The sequence below is a fragment of the Cydia strobilella genome, chromosome 2, assembly GCF_947568885.1.
Source record: "Cydia strobilella chromosome 2, ilCydStro3.1, whole genome shotgun sequence".
Classification (NCBI taxonomy): Eukaryota; Metazoa; Arthropoda; class Insecta; order Lepidoptera; family Tortricidae; genus Cydia; species Cydia strobilella.
In genome coordinates, this window is record NC_086042.1 from 4,812,183 (window position 1) to 4,828,836 (window position 16,654).

General features: G+C 35.1%; 1 protein-coding gene across 24 annotated transcripts in view; it reads right to left on the reverse strand.

The window, feature by feature from the left end:
- Nucleotides 1-16,654, reverse strand: part of LOC134755337 (protein tramtrack, beta isoform) — a 598,730-nt gene that overhangs the window by 360,892 nt on the left and 221,184 nt on the right. The window contains exon 5 of one of the 24 annotated variants that reach the window (XM_063691841.1): nucleotides 4,553-4,836. The exons of the other annotated variants lie outside the window; for them this stretch is intronic. Coding sequence (XP_063547911.1) covers nucleotides 4,568-4,836 — 269 coding nt within the window. The 3' untranslated portion in view covers nucleotides 4,553-4,567. Of the gene's footprint in view, nucleotides 1-4,552; nucleotides 4,837-16,654 lie in introns of those variants that run through there. 24 annotated transcript variants of the gene reach the window in all.

Consider the following 16,654-nt stretch of genomic DNA (forward strand, 5'->3'; position numbering starts at 1 on the left):
GTTTCTTGATTACAAAATAACACACAATATTTATTACTGAAATACTGACACTCATTATAACATGCACACACAAAATGAATTGCATAAATAACAACAAATACATAGAAATTCCTGAATTGGCCGATTTAAATCAGCTACAATTTTATGAAGGTTCCTGATTCAGTGAGATGGTATCTGGGAGGGTCATGGTTGTGGTACTTGGAAGCCGACGTCAGTTTCCCCGTAGAATCTGTTCGGGCTTTAGCCATGCATCCTGCTCTCTTCTTAGTGCAATACCAAAACGTCGTGTTATACTCCGAGAAGGTGTAACCGTTTATCATAAGCAAACTTCGTTTACGGCCTGGTATCATCACCACTGCAATGGTAAGTGTAGAAATGTTTATTTTTAAGTAGGCAATAATGTAAATCATATTGGTGTGGACATAAGTGCCACCAGAAGTAGCAGTAATAATGTTGATGGTTAAGACCAGTTAGGTAGGATAGAACAAATCCTTGTTGTTAGCTTCTACAAGCAAGTGCTTAGACATAATTGTGTGTAGAAGAATAATAATACAGAAATTATAAGTACACAAAGAAGAAAATGATATACCGTTAAGGAGTAGCAAATAACGAAGTTTGGAACGATAAAATAAGTTTATTAATATCAACTCAAATATCATTTATCTTTTCATGGCCTACGAAAATACTGTTATCTTGATTTAATTTGTACAGAAGATTCATAATAACTAAACCACCAATGTTTTTGGTAAGTCGAATCTTTTTTAAATGTTATTAATGGCTATGGTCGTTGGTGTATTTCACGATTTGGTTATCGATGGTCAAAATCCTGCACCGGCAGCCCAATCTTTTCAAGTTGCATCGCCAGGTTACCTTGCACCCCACGTGGCTTTGTCTGTAGAAGCGATGGCCATCAAATACCAGAATCTTCCCTCCCGATTTAGTGTCCATAAAAAAAGTTCTGTAAAATCATTGAATTTATTGAATACGTGCTGTAATATGTTTTAACTTTAAATACGTTACGATTAAATTCTAGATTAAGGAATATATTTATGTATGAGTAGACTGATAGTCCACAACTATGTCATCAATGGTGCAAACTGTACTCTTGCAGAATTCCCAGTGCTTGTTGCACCCCCAGAACATTTTCTCCGCTCTCGGATTCTTAGTTACTAGTCTAAACTCCACAGGGTGCTGGTCGACTTCCAGGATCAGCACCCTGTTACCAGCTAGTGTCGGCTGGAACTTTGCTTAAAACTATTCTAAAGTGGAAACCAGAATTATTAATGATACTAGTACAAAAATATATTTAAAAACTGGAACATGATAAATTACTATTTTATGTACCTACTTCAATATTTAGCTCGTGGATAATGAGGGTGGGTATTTGAAAAGGTTCTCCTGAGATGAGGAAAATATGGCATAATGTAAGTTATTATTGACATATAATAGTACCCAACATCAAATGTTTACTAATACCTACCTCATTTATCTCGGCATCGGGTAATGTCTGTAGGGGGACCAAATTACCATGCTTTAAATGTTAGCAGTTCTAGGGATGGTCAAGTTTTATAAGAGTAATCACAATTAGGTTCGAAGACTGATCAATATAAATATAATTAATAATGTTACGTAAGCAATAAATTTCATAGTTAAACATATATATATTGAATTAGCTAACAAGAATAAATGACGTCTAATTATCAATGATTATGTTCATTTTTCACCTCAACTATATAATCGTAACCTTTGGTAATGACGGAGGCTCGACAGCCAAAATCCTTTCTGGCACATCTCCAAGAGATCTCACCAGATTTGTCTTTCTTGATATACGCCCTGTTAAATTTATGGCCATTTAACTGTAGTGCCTTGTTTCCGCTGTGATTCAGGACGAAAAATATATCTGAAAAAGTTATACTAAAATATAGGTGAAAAATATCTGAAAAGTTATATGAATATGAATACCGCTCAATCGAACATGTCTGATATATGTCGCTAATATATTAAGGTATTAAAAATAATTGGACAATGTTTATAAGTCAAAATAAAATATAATTTATAGAAAAAAAAGAGGGGGGAGGCCTTTGCCCAGCAGTGGGACACAGTGGGCTCTGAATAATAAATAAAATAATAGAAACTTTTAATCATAACAGTTCATTCAAAACTATAGTTTCTCTTTTTTTTTTCATTGTAGGCAACCGGTATAAACAATTAAAAGAAACTATGTAACTCAATCCCATTCCTATTAAAATGTGTAATAACATTGGAATCAAGTTCACAATTAAGACAATGAATGAACATGACAAGAATGAAGTTCTAAGTATGGTTATGTTCTGTAAATTTAATAATGTTTTTTTCGAACAGCGTCACATAAGCCTTGCACCCGTAGTTTCTTTTGTTGCATCGCCACCGACTCTTGTACTGTTTCTGGTAGTCTTTGGTAAACCGGTGGCCGCCCATCACGAACACTTGGTTACCATTGCGGTTTTCTTCGAAATAACCTGTGAGAAATCAAAACAAATAGGAAAGTAGAGAAACGACAAAGATACGAAGAGATAAATACTGCGATAATTAAGGACTCATAATGAACCTAGATAATAAGGGGAAAAGTGGGTGAGCAGATTTTATTAATTTAATGCACGTGAATTTTTATGAAGTTAATTGAAATAAAATATGACGAGAAAAATTATATATCCATTTACTACTTAAAAATAGCAGTAGGTAAATGTAATCTCTTGAACTTTATTTTAATTCTTGGTAGTCTAAACTAAAGTTTATACTGCTATGTATTTGTCTAATACAATTTGACTAGAAACGATATGGTCCGTAATCGACAGGATCGGGAGCCATAGTATATTTATTTCTCATAGATGTAAAAGTCAATCTTTACAAAAACTTCATACTTCTGGATTGACACACATTCACTTCTCTGAGATAAACAAAACAAGACTGAAAGAGTAAGCGTTGGTCGTATCAGTGGTTATGGACATCCCTTATCTTGATTATCTGGTCTTCGATGGTGAGTACGAAGGCGAGGCAGCCGTAGTACTTGCGGAGGCAACGCCAGCGTATCTTCGGACCCTCGTGCTGGTGAACCGTGAAGCGGCTGCGCCCGATGTCGAGGCAGCGCTTGCCGGTTGGCGTGAGGCCAAAGAACACTGGAAATATTGGAAAACTTGTTAGTTCAAAATGATGAAATCAAGTGCGCTAGAGAAACGCAATCAAAGGGGCTGACCAAATGCTATTTGCAGGTACAAACATAAATATCTCAACAAAACGGATAAAAATATCATATGCCACGTTCTTATGCCTTTCCAATAAGATGGTATCACATATACGAATACGCTTCGTTGTGCAAGATATTGTTGCAGGTGACTGTACCAGAAGGACCAGTGATCAGTGAACGTGACGGGACATTCCATTACAAGCAGCGTCTAAGAACTCTTTCGTTTTCTGAGAGAATGTGAGTTATGTATGTAGGTATATGTATACTGTATGAATTTCAAATTTTATTTAACCCTGACCTGTAACCTAATGTTATTAATAAATTTTCATTTTATGTTAGGAAAAAGTTTTTATTAGACACTGTTTTCAACAAAGCTAGATCGTGAGGGACAGAAAGCGGCTTCCTAGCATAGCAACAGCTAAGTGACACTGGTGGAATGTTCATTACTTCCAATTGATCGACTATGAATAAGAGGATTTTAAACAAACAGCTGTAATTTTGGAATTTATTTTAAATATTACTGCTAAAACCATAAAACCCTTTCTTTCTTCCCACTTCTTTCCTAAACAAATTTTGCGAATTGAAAAGTTGATGGTGTCCATTCAGATTCCAAAGTCAGGCATTAGGTACTTGCTCAATCCTCTCAGTATCTGTGCTGACTATGAAAGCCCCGAGTCTTCACCACGGCATCATTATGCGTAAGAACCGTCATTCTGCACCCTGAGTTCTTGTGGCTGCACACCCAGTGTGTGCTGAGGCCGTTCGACCAAGTTTTGTTCTTCGTGAACAGATGGTTGTCCAATAACAGCTTTGGGTGACCGCGCCCCGTTCTTATAATTAGGGCCTCATCTAAAAAGTGGTCAGGATACTCAGGATTAAAATCCCTGGTACATACCTACACATACACGTAGGGAGTAAAAACTGGGAGAAGTTATGCAAACAAATAGTTTTACTTGTAGGTAAAATTACATTGGGTAGTCAATTTATGTATGTACAGTTTCACGATGTTTTGCCAAACGACGTACAAAAAGCTAAGATAAATACAAAACTCTGTAACGGAATATTTTTGAATCTAAATGGCAATTCACTTATATTCCACACATTATGTAAACGTGCGAATAGCATAGCATAAGTTGAATCAAGTCTTAAAAATTTGAGAGGTTTGTTAATAAGCACCATGCTGACCGCATTACATGCAGCATTGATGTCAAAATTAGTATTTAGTAAACTATAAGTTTGACTAAGAACTGTAAGTACTAACTGTAATAGTACTATTCAAAAATATTTATCTCTACATTTATTACAAACAAAATCACGTTTTAGCACAGAGAACCTACATCTCTCTTAGGAAGGAATGTAGCTATGCGCGTACGTAACTGGGATCATCGCATGTTCTAGGTCTTTCTCAGGAGGATGAGTATGCTCGTATTTGGTAGAGACAACCAGATCATCAAGGGTGATGGCAGTAGCAGGACACTTGTGGGAGCAACGCTTGATGCAACACCACCGGTACTTGGGACCCCTGCTGTCTGACCTCTTCCGGTACCGGTAAGACTCAAAAATAAGAACGCGGTTGCCGTATTTGCTCGTCTCGAACGTCGCCAGTCGGAATCCTGAAAAATGTTAAATTTAGTACTTATTCATGTTTAAAAGTCGTTGCTTTCATAGCCTACTGGGTATTTAATGAAATTTTATGATTATAGACTCGCCTTGGTTCAAACCTGGGCTTAAGCCCTGTTTCCTTTTTGCCTATTAACATGCCTGTATTATTTTTCATCTCTCCTATTCGGAAAGTTCACCTTTCATAGGCTGATAGCCGGGTGGAAAATTACATTTCCACCTTACGGTGGAGAGCTTTTTTGTACTTCGAGCAACGGCTACGAGCTTTTTGGCATTTTCAGACCAAGTATTATCGAAATCAACCTCGAACTAATATAGATATCTCTGCTGATTTGGTTCACTTTCCACCCTTGGTTAAAAATCTACTATTCATACCACATATTAAAACATATGGCAACAAAAATGTCTTAAATCAAAATAGGATATAGATAGAAACAACTTTAGTTTTATTATATAACACACACATCCTATATGTAAATATATAAGATTAAGTCTGGCTTGATAACATCGAAATATGAAATTATTAAAATTAAACGAGCAAATTCATTATAGGTAATATTGTCTATCTAATAATAGCAAATTTGTGACCGTTAAAATCAACTGACTGACAACTGTTCCAATAATTTGAAAGTTCATAATTAAATTATTTAGTTATACTTATAATGAAGTAACGGTGCGCTTTAATTGAGTTCTAGCGGCTTGCACCATTTTACCTATATTGTCGCCACTTTATTTAGCTAGATATATTTTAAATATAATATTACAAACTTAATATTCTATATACTTGTTTTATTTTTTAATAAGGCACTTTGCTAAATATTGAAATTCCATTAATTTACTTATAAATATTTAAAGAAACATTTTAATTAATTTTGCCATGATGTAGGTTATTGACCTGCAACGCTTATTTCATAGTAAATTTACTGAAAACCTTTGTTTTTTTGTTAATAAATACGTTACCAAATATTCCTCTAAGGGCCACTTGCACCAATCACTAACCCGGGGTTAACCGGTTAAAAAGTGAGTTACCATAGTTACCAGTACAATTTGATACTGGGTTAACGGTTTAACCTGTTAACCCCGGGTTAGTGCGATGGTGGAAGTGGCGCTAAATGTTAGTCATATTTTATATATTAAAAAATATAAAAGTTAACGAAGTAAAACAAATTTGCTTGCTCTAACAAACAAGTGGGTTTTGACTTTTCTTACACTTTGACTGGTAGAGAACGCCTTGTAGCATTAAGACCGCCTTTTGTACATTTGTATTGTGTTTGTGCAATAAAAATTAAATAAATAAATATATAAATGTTTGGAATATCGACACAGGGCGGACACGCTATTCATCAAAAAGTGTGCGTTTTTATATGTGAACGGCACGTCTGTACACGTGTCATGCGTCATAGTGTGAGTAAGTTAAAAATAGTACTGAGCGGCCGGCAAACGGCCGTCAATCTGCTGTCGCGGGGTGAAGTAATTCGAGTCGGGGCGGAGCGGTGCGTGGCCGTTCTGTATGATAATACTATTACTGATTCTGAGATATCGAGTCCGTGGGACTTGGAAATAACTTATCGTCGCAACATCACATCCGAAGGACTCCGCGGGCTAAGAGATGGTAACGACTAGGGCTCGCGGTCGAATCCGTGTTTCGTTTACACGTTTCGAATACCCGTTTCCGAATAATACGTAAACGGTTTTCTGGCCCGTTCCACACGTTTAATTAAGAAACGTGTAGTTAAGACCCGTGTACACGGATAAACGGGTATTCGAAGATACGTATCTTATTTATCCGTGGCTCCGGACACGTCCTTGACGATAGTAGCGAAGGAACGAACGCCAGCTACAAATGAATAGACAAAAGATTCATGACGAGTTTCTGTCATATTTAACCTTATTCCGTGGGTCATAGAGTCGAAATTCATTAAAACGGTTTAGAAACTCCTTTCTTGAGCATGTAGTTTTTGCTTGCAATAGGTATTAAGAGTATTCACGCTTCTTATCAAAGTATAGTATTTTATATAGCACTTTAAATAGCTACTTTTTTTTACGTTGCGGGTTAGCAATATAATATAAAAACCTGCTAGTACCTATTTAAAAAGAATATTAGAACCATCGAGTTCTGTATGTAGGCAGGAAGTCAAACTAATGTTCGAAATTGGCATTAAGTAAGTATTTATAAAAAAATACAATTTTAACTTGCTTCTTTATTTTAAGTTTAATTTAAGAACATGATATGAAATTGTATTTCTTGTCATATAATGTAGGTAAACCTTATAAAACAAAGTCCCCCGCCGGGTCCGTATGTCTGTCTGTATGTTCGCGATAACCAGACCTCACCTATGAATGAAGTTTTTCTTTGGGAATGTTTGTGTATATTTTGTTAAGGTTTTGTTTAAATTGGTAGAAATATGACGATGTTTGCTAATGAAGTTAGAAAAAATCACGCTGGCTTAATCGAAAACGCTGCCCAATCTATTTGATATCTATGTATGGTGGACTTGTCTCTCTTTCATTGGTCTACAAAAAAGTGCGCGATGGCTGTCTGTCTATATTTTAAGAATAATTAACACATTATTAACTTTTAAAAAAACCGGACAAGTGCGAGTCGGACTCGCCCACCGAAGGTTCCGTACAAATACATCTGTAAAAATTTCAACTGTCTAGCTATCACGGTTCATGATATACAGCCTAGTGAGTGGTGACAGATAAATGGACATTGAACTCTTAGTATGATTAGGCTTCCGAAGTGAATACTTGTTACAGAATGTATTTTATTATGCTTGACTCTCCATGCGAAGCCGGGGCGGGTCGCTATAGTTATTAATAAACACTTTAAATCAACTTGATAAAATTGCACCTTCTCAATAAATTCTAATTGTTTTTACTTTAGGTACCTCTTACCACAGTAAAACGCTTTTTAGTGCGGTGCAGCTACAAAACAATTGAAAACATTTTCTTGTGCAGATGTTTTGACCTTATTACAACGACATAAAGCTTGTAATTGGCGGTGACACTTGTGATAATAGTTTGGGAACTTACATATTTTCGACGATGACAAACAAAAGGATATTGGAAAACAATGGATGGATGGACCACCGGTCGGCAACGTGCGCATTTAAGTTTATTACCTGAACGCTAGTGCGAAAGTGACCAAAGTGAATTATGAATGATTACCAATTTAAAGATCTATCTTAATGTAATTAGCAATATTTTCGCAAGTTATCCAAGGTAGTATGGGTTTTTATGGTTCTTGGGTAAAATTACTCGATAATCCCGCTTTTGTGTACCTACTTATAACTTTTTTGCGCCGTTGGCAGGTTTGTTGTTTTCGCAAAGCAGTAATAGATCCGAGATAAAAATAACCACCAAATAATTAAACTGTTATTTTTAATTAATATTGTATTCTGTCTGCACACCTATTATTAACGAAAATACTATACCATTATGTAATTATAAAAAAAACTATGATCGATATCAAATTTTTGTAATTAGCTTAGAAGCAATCGGTTTTATTAAATGATATAAATAGTTTAAAATAAAAATTATGTATCCCTACTATTAAACATAGGAAGATTAGGAAGATGGCTCAGTACCTATGTTTTATCAATACGGTTAAAAACAATTTTAAAAAAAAGTAATTGTGCGGTTTTATGAAACCACGATGCAAGTGAAACTTTTTTCGGATTGTAGGCATTTAACTAAAAAAAATCGGAAATTAATTCGATTTACGGTATTAAAATCGCGGTTTTAATCTTAACTTAATAAATTGGGGCGATAGAATAAAAGCTTCACTTTAAACATCGTACGACAAACGAATTCATCTGAAGTCAACATAATAATAGTGGACCTTGTTACCATTGTACATTGGCTCAAACTGGTTCGGAGTATTTGGACCCGTTCGGAACGGTCTTAAGTACCCGTGTAAACGGAGATACGTGTCTGAGATACGTTTCTTGGGAACGTTCCTTCGAAACGTTTTCGAATCCCGGCGGTTCCGTGTAAACCGGGTTCTTAGTACCGCCGGGCTTAAGAACACGGGTATTCGTATCGGCGTGTAACACGGATACCGGGAGCCCTAGTAACGACCTGCAATTATGTACCGCAAGACCACCCAACTAGAAACTAAAAGCTCCCAACTATGGTCCAAAATTAATTCAAAATTTACCTTTATATAGTTATGACTGTAAAGGAAAAACTTAAAAAACCGGCCAAGTGCGAGATGGACTCGCGCACGAAGGGATCCGTACCATTCCGTAATATCGAGCAAAAAACGGCAAATAAATCACGTTTGTCCCATACAACAAACGTGATTTATTTGCCGATTATTGCTCGATGATAAAATAAATATTTAAAGCCCCAATTAAATATTTATTTTATTTTGTTCTTAGTATTTGTTGTTGTAGCGGCAATAAATACATAATCTGTGAAAAATTTAACTGTCTAGCTATCACGGTTCATGAGATATAGCCTGGTGACAGACAGACAGTTCAGTCTTAGTAATATAGTCCCGTTTTTACCTGGACTATATATAATACTTAGTTGGGATGATTTACGGTACTGGTATCATTTAGTGGTTATGTTGACAGTTAAATCTTCTTATATGGTTCTGTACCAGACTGATGCTAGCAGCACAGCCCGTGGAAGATCTCTTGATACAGTGCCACCACGTCTTTATACCGTAAGCGGAGGTCCTCTTAAAGCGGTACCCGCCCATCGTCACCACCGGGTTGCCTTTCTGGGACACGCCGAAGTATACTGAAAATATATACATAGTTAACACAGTGTCATTGAACTGTCTTTAGCGATTATAACGCAGGGCGAGCACCGTTCACCGTAGCGTTTGAAAACACATTGATGCAAATATGAACTTCTTTTCTTCATTAATATACATACGTAGATAGGTAAAGTTCTTCACGTGAAATATATCAAATATCCTCTTATTTGATAAAATGCAACGACTGGTGATACAATTTATTGCAATTAAATGACGGGATGTTCATTTAAAAAAAAAATACTAATAATAATCGTTTAATCAAGTTGGGTAAATGTCTTAATTGTGAGTAACATATCCAACATTTCAAAAAAAGTAAGAAATATAAGACGTGGGTATTTATTTTACAAATTCAAGTACGCTTTATGGTTACGGAATTTCGCCAACTTGTCTCGTTACTGAATGAGAAGAAGTGATTATTAGGCTTAAGCGTCAGTGATTATGCATCATCATCAATCCGACTTTCAAGAGCGGCCTATCGAGCGTGACTCGATGCCCTGGATCTCCCTCCTCCTCCGCATTATAATTTGAAGAGGGACCCAAAGCAGCGACAATCATAAAAGTATTAATAAAAAGGAATATGACGGATACGGAATGATATTGCTAACTCAAGTCTCATTCGGTATCAACGGCAATAGTATTTCCTGCGCCGTCAGTGATTATGCATTAAGCCGACTTTCAAGAGAGTCCCCCCGACGGTGACCAGCGACGCGGAGCAGTTCTTGCTGTGGCGCTTGCTGCACTTCCACCAGGTCTTGGCTCCGAGACCTTGGTTCTTTGTGTACCGGTACCCGCCGTACCACAGGTAAAGACGGCCGTAAATTTTCTCGAAGCGAACTGTTGGACAACCATGTAAGTGCATTAAGGACCTTTTTATCGGAGTTGAAAACACTGGTTTCAAAAATTCTGTGAAACGATCACCAAAATCTTTTTAGATTACAATTTCGCGGCAAAGTGACAAACAAAACTATTGAATTAAAACTAAGCATTTTATTAAAATATATTATTACCAGGCATCGTAAATTTCGAGCGAAATCCATTGAAGTACTAGGGTTGTAACTGGTTGTCATACGTCATTTCAATGGATTTCGCTCGCAGTTTACGATGGCTGATTATTACCTACACAATATTTTTAACAAAGCTTAGGTATTACCTAAATATTAATATTAAATTTGTGTAAATAATTGACTACCAGTTCCCACTATTCCCTAACCTGACATATACTAACAATCAACGTTTAAAAACCATATTAAGAGTGCTGTTGTTTATTGATTTACTTACTCAATAAAATACATACTTTCAACAAACAGAACCGTATAACAGGGGCCCGTTTCTTGATTTTTTCTCTTTTAATACAAATTTATATGGTATTAAAATGACTAACAGGCCTAATTCGAGCTTTGGTTATTAGATCTGTGTCAAAAGTGACATATTTTCAACCAAAAACGCCACTTTTGACACTGACAGGTCATATCAGAAACTGATAACTAAAACTCGAATTGGCCTGTGTATTGTATTACCTTAAATCTTTTATGAAAAGGGCCCGAGAAGCCCGTATTTTGATCTTCAAATTTGTATAAGATAAACAATGTATATAATATCAATCTAAGCAATGCTCGTATATATGAATGAATGGATAAATATTATTTATTTATTTCAGATTTTTACAATCCATACTCCTGTTAGTACCTATGCATGTAAAAACATTGGTTAATAAACAGTTAAATTATATTACATTAAAGTTATAAATTACCGTAATACTAATAGGGCGCTGGATATTATAAAATAATATTTTCGCGGTGATGCAACTCGACATTGTGTGTATTTTCACCCAGAAAAATTGAATAGGATTGCCCCGTCTCGCAGCAATGGCTTTTAGGTACTTGTTGGTGCTGTTCCACGCCCGGTGCAACAGGGAAACGACTCCCGATCGTAGCTCTTATTGTAGCCAATGAGATCGGCCTGTAGTTACCTCTGTCGGAGACTTTCCCAATCCTGTTTGTTTAAACATATTAATAACGGGTCACTCACGTATTTGAAGTCGAAGCTCCTGATGACACTCCTCGGTACGGAGTGAAACATGTCGAGCGTTTTCGACTTAAAATACGTGAGTGACCCGTTATTAATATGTTTAATATGCCTGTTTGTTTACTATTGATGTGGGAGATAGGTCTCATTTGTGAAGCTTCTTGCATGGTTACTCTAAATTATTACCAACACAACAATGGAGGTACTTACAGGTACTCTGACTTAACCAGTCCTTTGCGATGCGTCCTCTTTGACCGCCTCAACCCAAGTGAACGAGTCTGTCCCCGTTACTCCGTGCCCCACCATTTGCTAAAACTACCGTGTTGCCAACAGTATAATGTTACTTTCCCAGCTACCCCTGTATTAATCGGGGTAACGTACTAATGTTGCCACAGTAGAATTATTATTTAACTGCTATCTTAAATGTTAACATAAATAAATCATGACATTCGGCCATCCGACTTCGTGCATGACTCCGGCGCACGAACCTCATCACTAAAAGCTAGATCGGTTTTAAATCTTCCACCAATGGTCAAAAAATATTTTAAACATCAAAACAGTTTCCAGAGAAGTTAAATCAAACGTAACTTATTAGAATTGATGCATTTACATGATCTGAAAATGTGTTAAGTTAAATTACAATGTATCTCTACTTGAAAATAGTATCATGACATTCGGTCTTCGGTTTCTCCTTGTTCATTCTTAGTAGTCATTAATTAACGTTTCTATTTCTTATTACTATCCCGTAAAGGTCCAAAATTTTTACTCGGCTTTTCACACTTGTTTATTTTGCTACGTAGGTACCTACGTTCAATCTATACTATTCAAGAAAAATCTTAATACTCGTACCTGTTGTAAATTTCGTATAATAGCTTAAACTAACAAAGCTCAGTTTTTATTATGTAAACTTTATTTTGTATTCTCGTACAACCAAACGTTAGTTATGTCCGTTTAAACTTACTTGTCTTTGATTTAATTCAATACCCATTGTTTTACAGCCAAAAATGGTTAGACCTCTGCACTACGTTTTCAATTTTACATTTAACAATCAAACCTTTCTTGACCAAGTATTACTATAGTGCGTTAATGTGGACTTCCCTTTACTCCATTCATGTTTTAATCGTTACAGTTAAAAGATAATATTTTACCAACGTTACTTTTTTTTTTACTTGTCAGCCTTTATCACAAATTCCATGAATACGACAAATCGATCTGTTGTATACTTTCCATTCTCAACTATTCAAAAGCTTATTACCAGATATGTCCTTGTACTGTCTAAAGTCTACTTTGTACCATATTTTTGTCCTATGTTTAAATTGTATAGTAAAACATTTTTCTATATATTTGACATTTTTTTAAATATGAATAACAATTGTGATCACTGTAAAATCATGATAATTAGAACTTGGTGTGTATAAAAGAACTATTGCAATGTCTCAAAAGAACTATTGCATTAACATAAGTAATCAACAATTTAACATTTCTCCTATAACTAGAGGTTTCTTCAAATATTAATCATCAACAACATCGAGTTATACAAAAGTTTAATCAATGTCACGAACTCACTGTCACAAAGTTTGCGACTCAAAAGTAGGTATTCACTCAAAAATACTAAAACATCCATAGCCAAATATAAGATGTCAAATGTTATCACAATATCATTTAAATATTTGAAATACTATCACATTTCGCTTATTGGATATTAAAAAGGAGCTACAACTCTCATACATGTATATTTCGTCAAGACTGCACATAGTCATTTAGTCTATTATGGTGTTCTAAGTGGATTAAATTTAACAACAACAGCTTATTTTCACATCAAAGGCGACGTGTAAACTATTCATCTAAAATAATATTTACAAAAACTCAGCATGGTTAGGTTTAACATCCATTTCGTTTAATAAACTCCTGATCGTCAACTAACTTGAGCCAGTGAATCATGCCATCTCTTTTGAGTATTGACACAGGCACACAGCTCGCACAGTTGTTTTTACTTGATCCATGCATGATACAATCGTCTTTCTATACTACTTTTTTGTTCCGTCTCGTTTCAATAAAACAAACTACAGCGCACTTTTGCAATACTGTTTCATATCTCCATTATCGGTTGTATTAAGAAAACCCAGAATTCATTTATAAAAATAACACTAGCTTGTAATTAGTTGCATTCCCAAACTGGGTAACAGGATAGTTTAGTATGTAATGACATCACTTGTAGTTTATCAATATCGTATTTCTATTTCATTCTAATGATATGATTTAACTACCTCTCAATAAGACTACTCATACTGCTCTGGTCTATCCATTATACATAGGTAAGTCTCTCTATCCCGTCAAATGGCAATAAATTTCCGTTATAATTATCGCTCTCATACTTAAAAACTTACAATCTCTCTTTACTCACTTTTAGAACAATTTGACTACAATCATTAGGTACCGGAATCTGCTTACCCAGTACCTATTTACTATACTTTTCAATTACCTGGTTAAAGGTAAATTTCTTTACTCGAAAGAGAAAAAAAAAAAAAGAAACTCCTGCGTTAGAATTCTGTCACTGGGTACTTAATACTGTATCGTTACTCACGACGATTTAATTTCCTGATAATTTTATAGTTACAATGATCATGTTCGGCTTATTCAACAAAACATCAGAGTTAATCCACAACAATTCTGGCATCATATGCGCAGTTTGAAAACCACGGGCGGATTTGTCTCATACAAAGGCGAAGAGTGTAAGGGTGTTGACACTGCTTTAGCTTTTTCCCACTTTTTCTCTAGTGTCTTTTTACCAGATATTCCTTTATTAGATTCCGCTCATACCATAAAAATGATTCTTTCTGCTCTGCTACTCGAATTAACTTTAAAGAAATATCATTGGATGATGTTAATACAGCGATTAATAAACTAAAACCCAAATCTGCGGTGGGTCCAGATACGCTTATATCATTAAAGCTGGAAAATAATTTTTGCTTCATCCTATCCAATACATTTTCAAACTTAGCATAACTACCGGTAAATATCCGACTGTATGGAAAACATCACGTGTAAAACCCATTCCGACCAAAGACTCTTCTAAAGTTGAAAACTACCGTCCCATTGCTATTCTCTCTTCTATAAATTGTATATACAGATGTCAATCACAATGAAAAATTAACGATGATCAACGATGATGTGGTACGTCCCACAATAAAAAAGGAAAAATATATTAACATTCTCTCTTCTCTATACAAAGTATTCGAATCTATTAAACATCAAAAAATCTCTGTCCAAATAAGCCCATATCTCAGCGACAGTTAACTTGGTTTTCGCACTAAACGTTCGATTCGATCAACACTAATCTATTATCACTAACAGATTTTATTTCCCATCACCTTGATCTAAGTTTGCAAGTAGATATAATATATTTTGATGTCCAAAAAGCCTTTGATCGTGTCGACAATGACATTATTTTGGAGAAACTTACCGCGTTAGGCTTTACTCCGAAACTACTTAGGCTTATTGCAGACTATATAACCGTTTTCCTTTCATTATCTGAAACTCGTCGCGATATTTGAAGAGTTAAACGTTGCAAAAACTGTTTTTTGACTGCATTACTCTGTCTTCATGAGTCGTCTATTTATTATTTCAACTCTACGTGTAGACTCTATATGTTGACTACCCATCGACTCTATATATCGACTCTACATATCGACTCTACATATCGACTCTACCGACTCTACATATCGACTACATATCCACTACACTCTACATATCGACTCTACCTACATACGACTACATATATGTGCATATAAAATTTTGAATATGTAGTACAATATAATATTAAAATTTCGCGTTTTGAACACATCGGTAAACGTCGGTACATAAAGGTAACAATAGTAGATTGTTAACCAAGATATGAAATGATGCCCTTCACCCGAGCTAAACACTACTTTTCATTTCGAACACGAGTAAAATGCGTACGTTTGTTTTTTTTTACAAACATGACTAAGTATACATTATACATGACAAGTATACATATAGTATTTCTGGAGGGTACTTTCAATTAACAATTAAGGCAAAAGTATCGTTATTTATGGAATGGAGAGTCAAATATCAGAATGAAAATTGTATAACAAATCAATTTGAACTCAAATTTCAATTGCTTATCGTAAAAACAAATAAAATAAAAAAATCGTACTTCGAACGTAAAATGCTCTAGTGCAGATTGCAGACGCAGACACTTATAATTTTCTGCACACCTTTTAGAACAACAATGACCTTCTTTCAGAGCATGAGAAATGAAAAATAAATTCGCGATAGACCCGGTTATAAATGTTATATTGAGGGTAAATCGAACAATACTCACAGACATACAATATCTGTTCTCTATATGCATGTTTAACTAATCTCTCTTTTCATTTTACAATCTATAAACAGTATCCACCTAATGAATTTGTAATACTTTTTTTTTTGTTCATTCCAGAAAATACAATATCTAAAACTTTGTATTATGGAATTCAACAGAGATCATAATTAATTTCGATCTAACTTGTAATTAAGACGTTAACATTTTATCAACTATACTTTATATTTTCTTCTCGACAAAACCACTACAAATTCCAAAAATCCAATGCCAGCGTGACATACTTGGAAAAAAAACACAGCGTATCCATATCTACACAGACACACAGACAACAGTCGTGAAATTGCAAGCGTCAATAAAAATCTATAATATTTATCTTTGTAAGATTTCATTAATTCATCATTCGTTTTATTCGCCTCTCCAGGCCTATACTCAAGTTATTTTAATTTCAATCATATAAATAAATAAAACAATATCTGATAATTTAATCAATTACATACATCGATTACAATACTAAATAACTTCATACTTGTTCGGCAGTTGCGAGTATACATCTCTCGTCTGTGCTATAACGGTAATAATGATAGTGCCATCGCCTCATGTAGAAGTATAACATTATGCTAGTTTAACTTAGATTTGTCCAAAATAAATTTTTACCATACATAATTTCAAG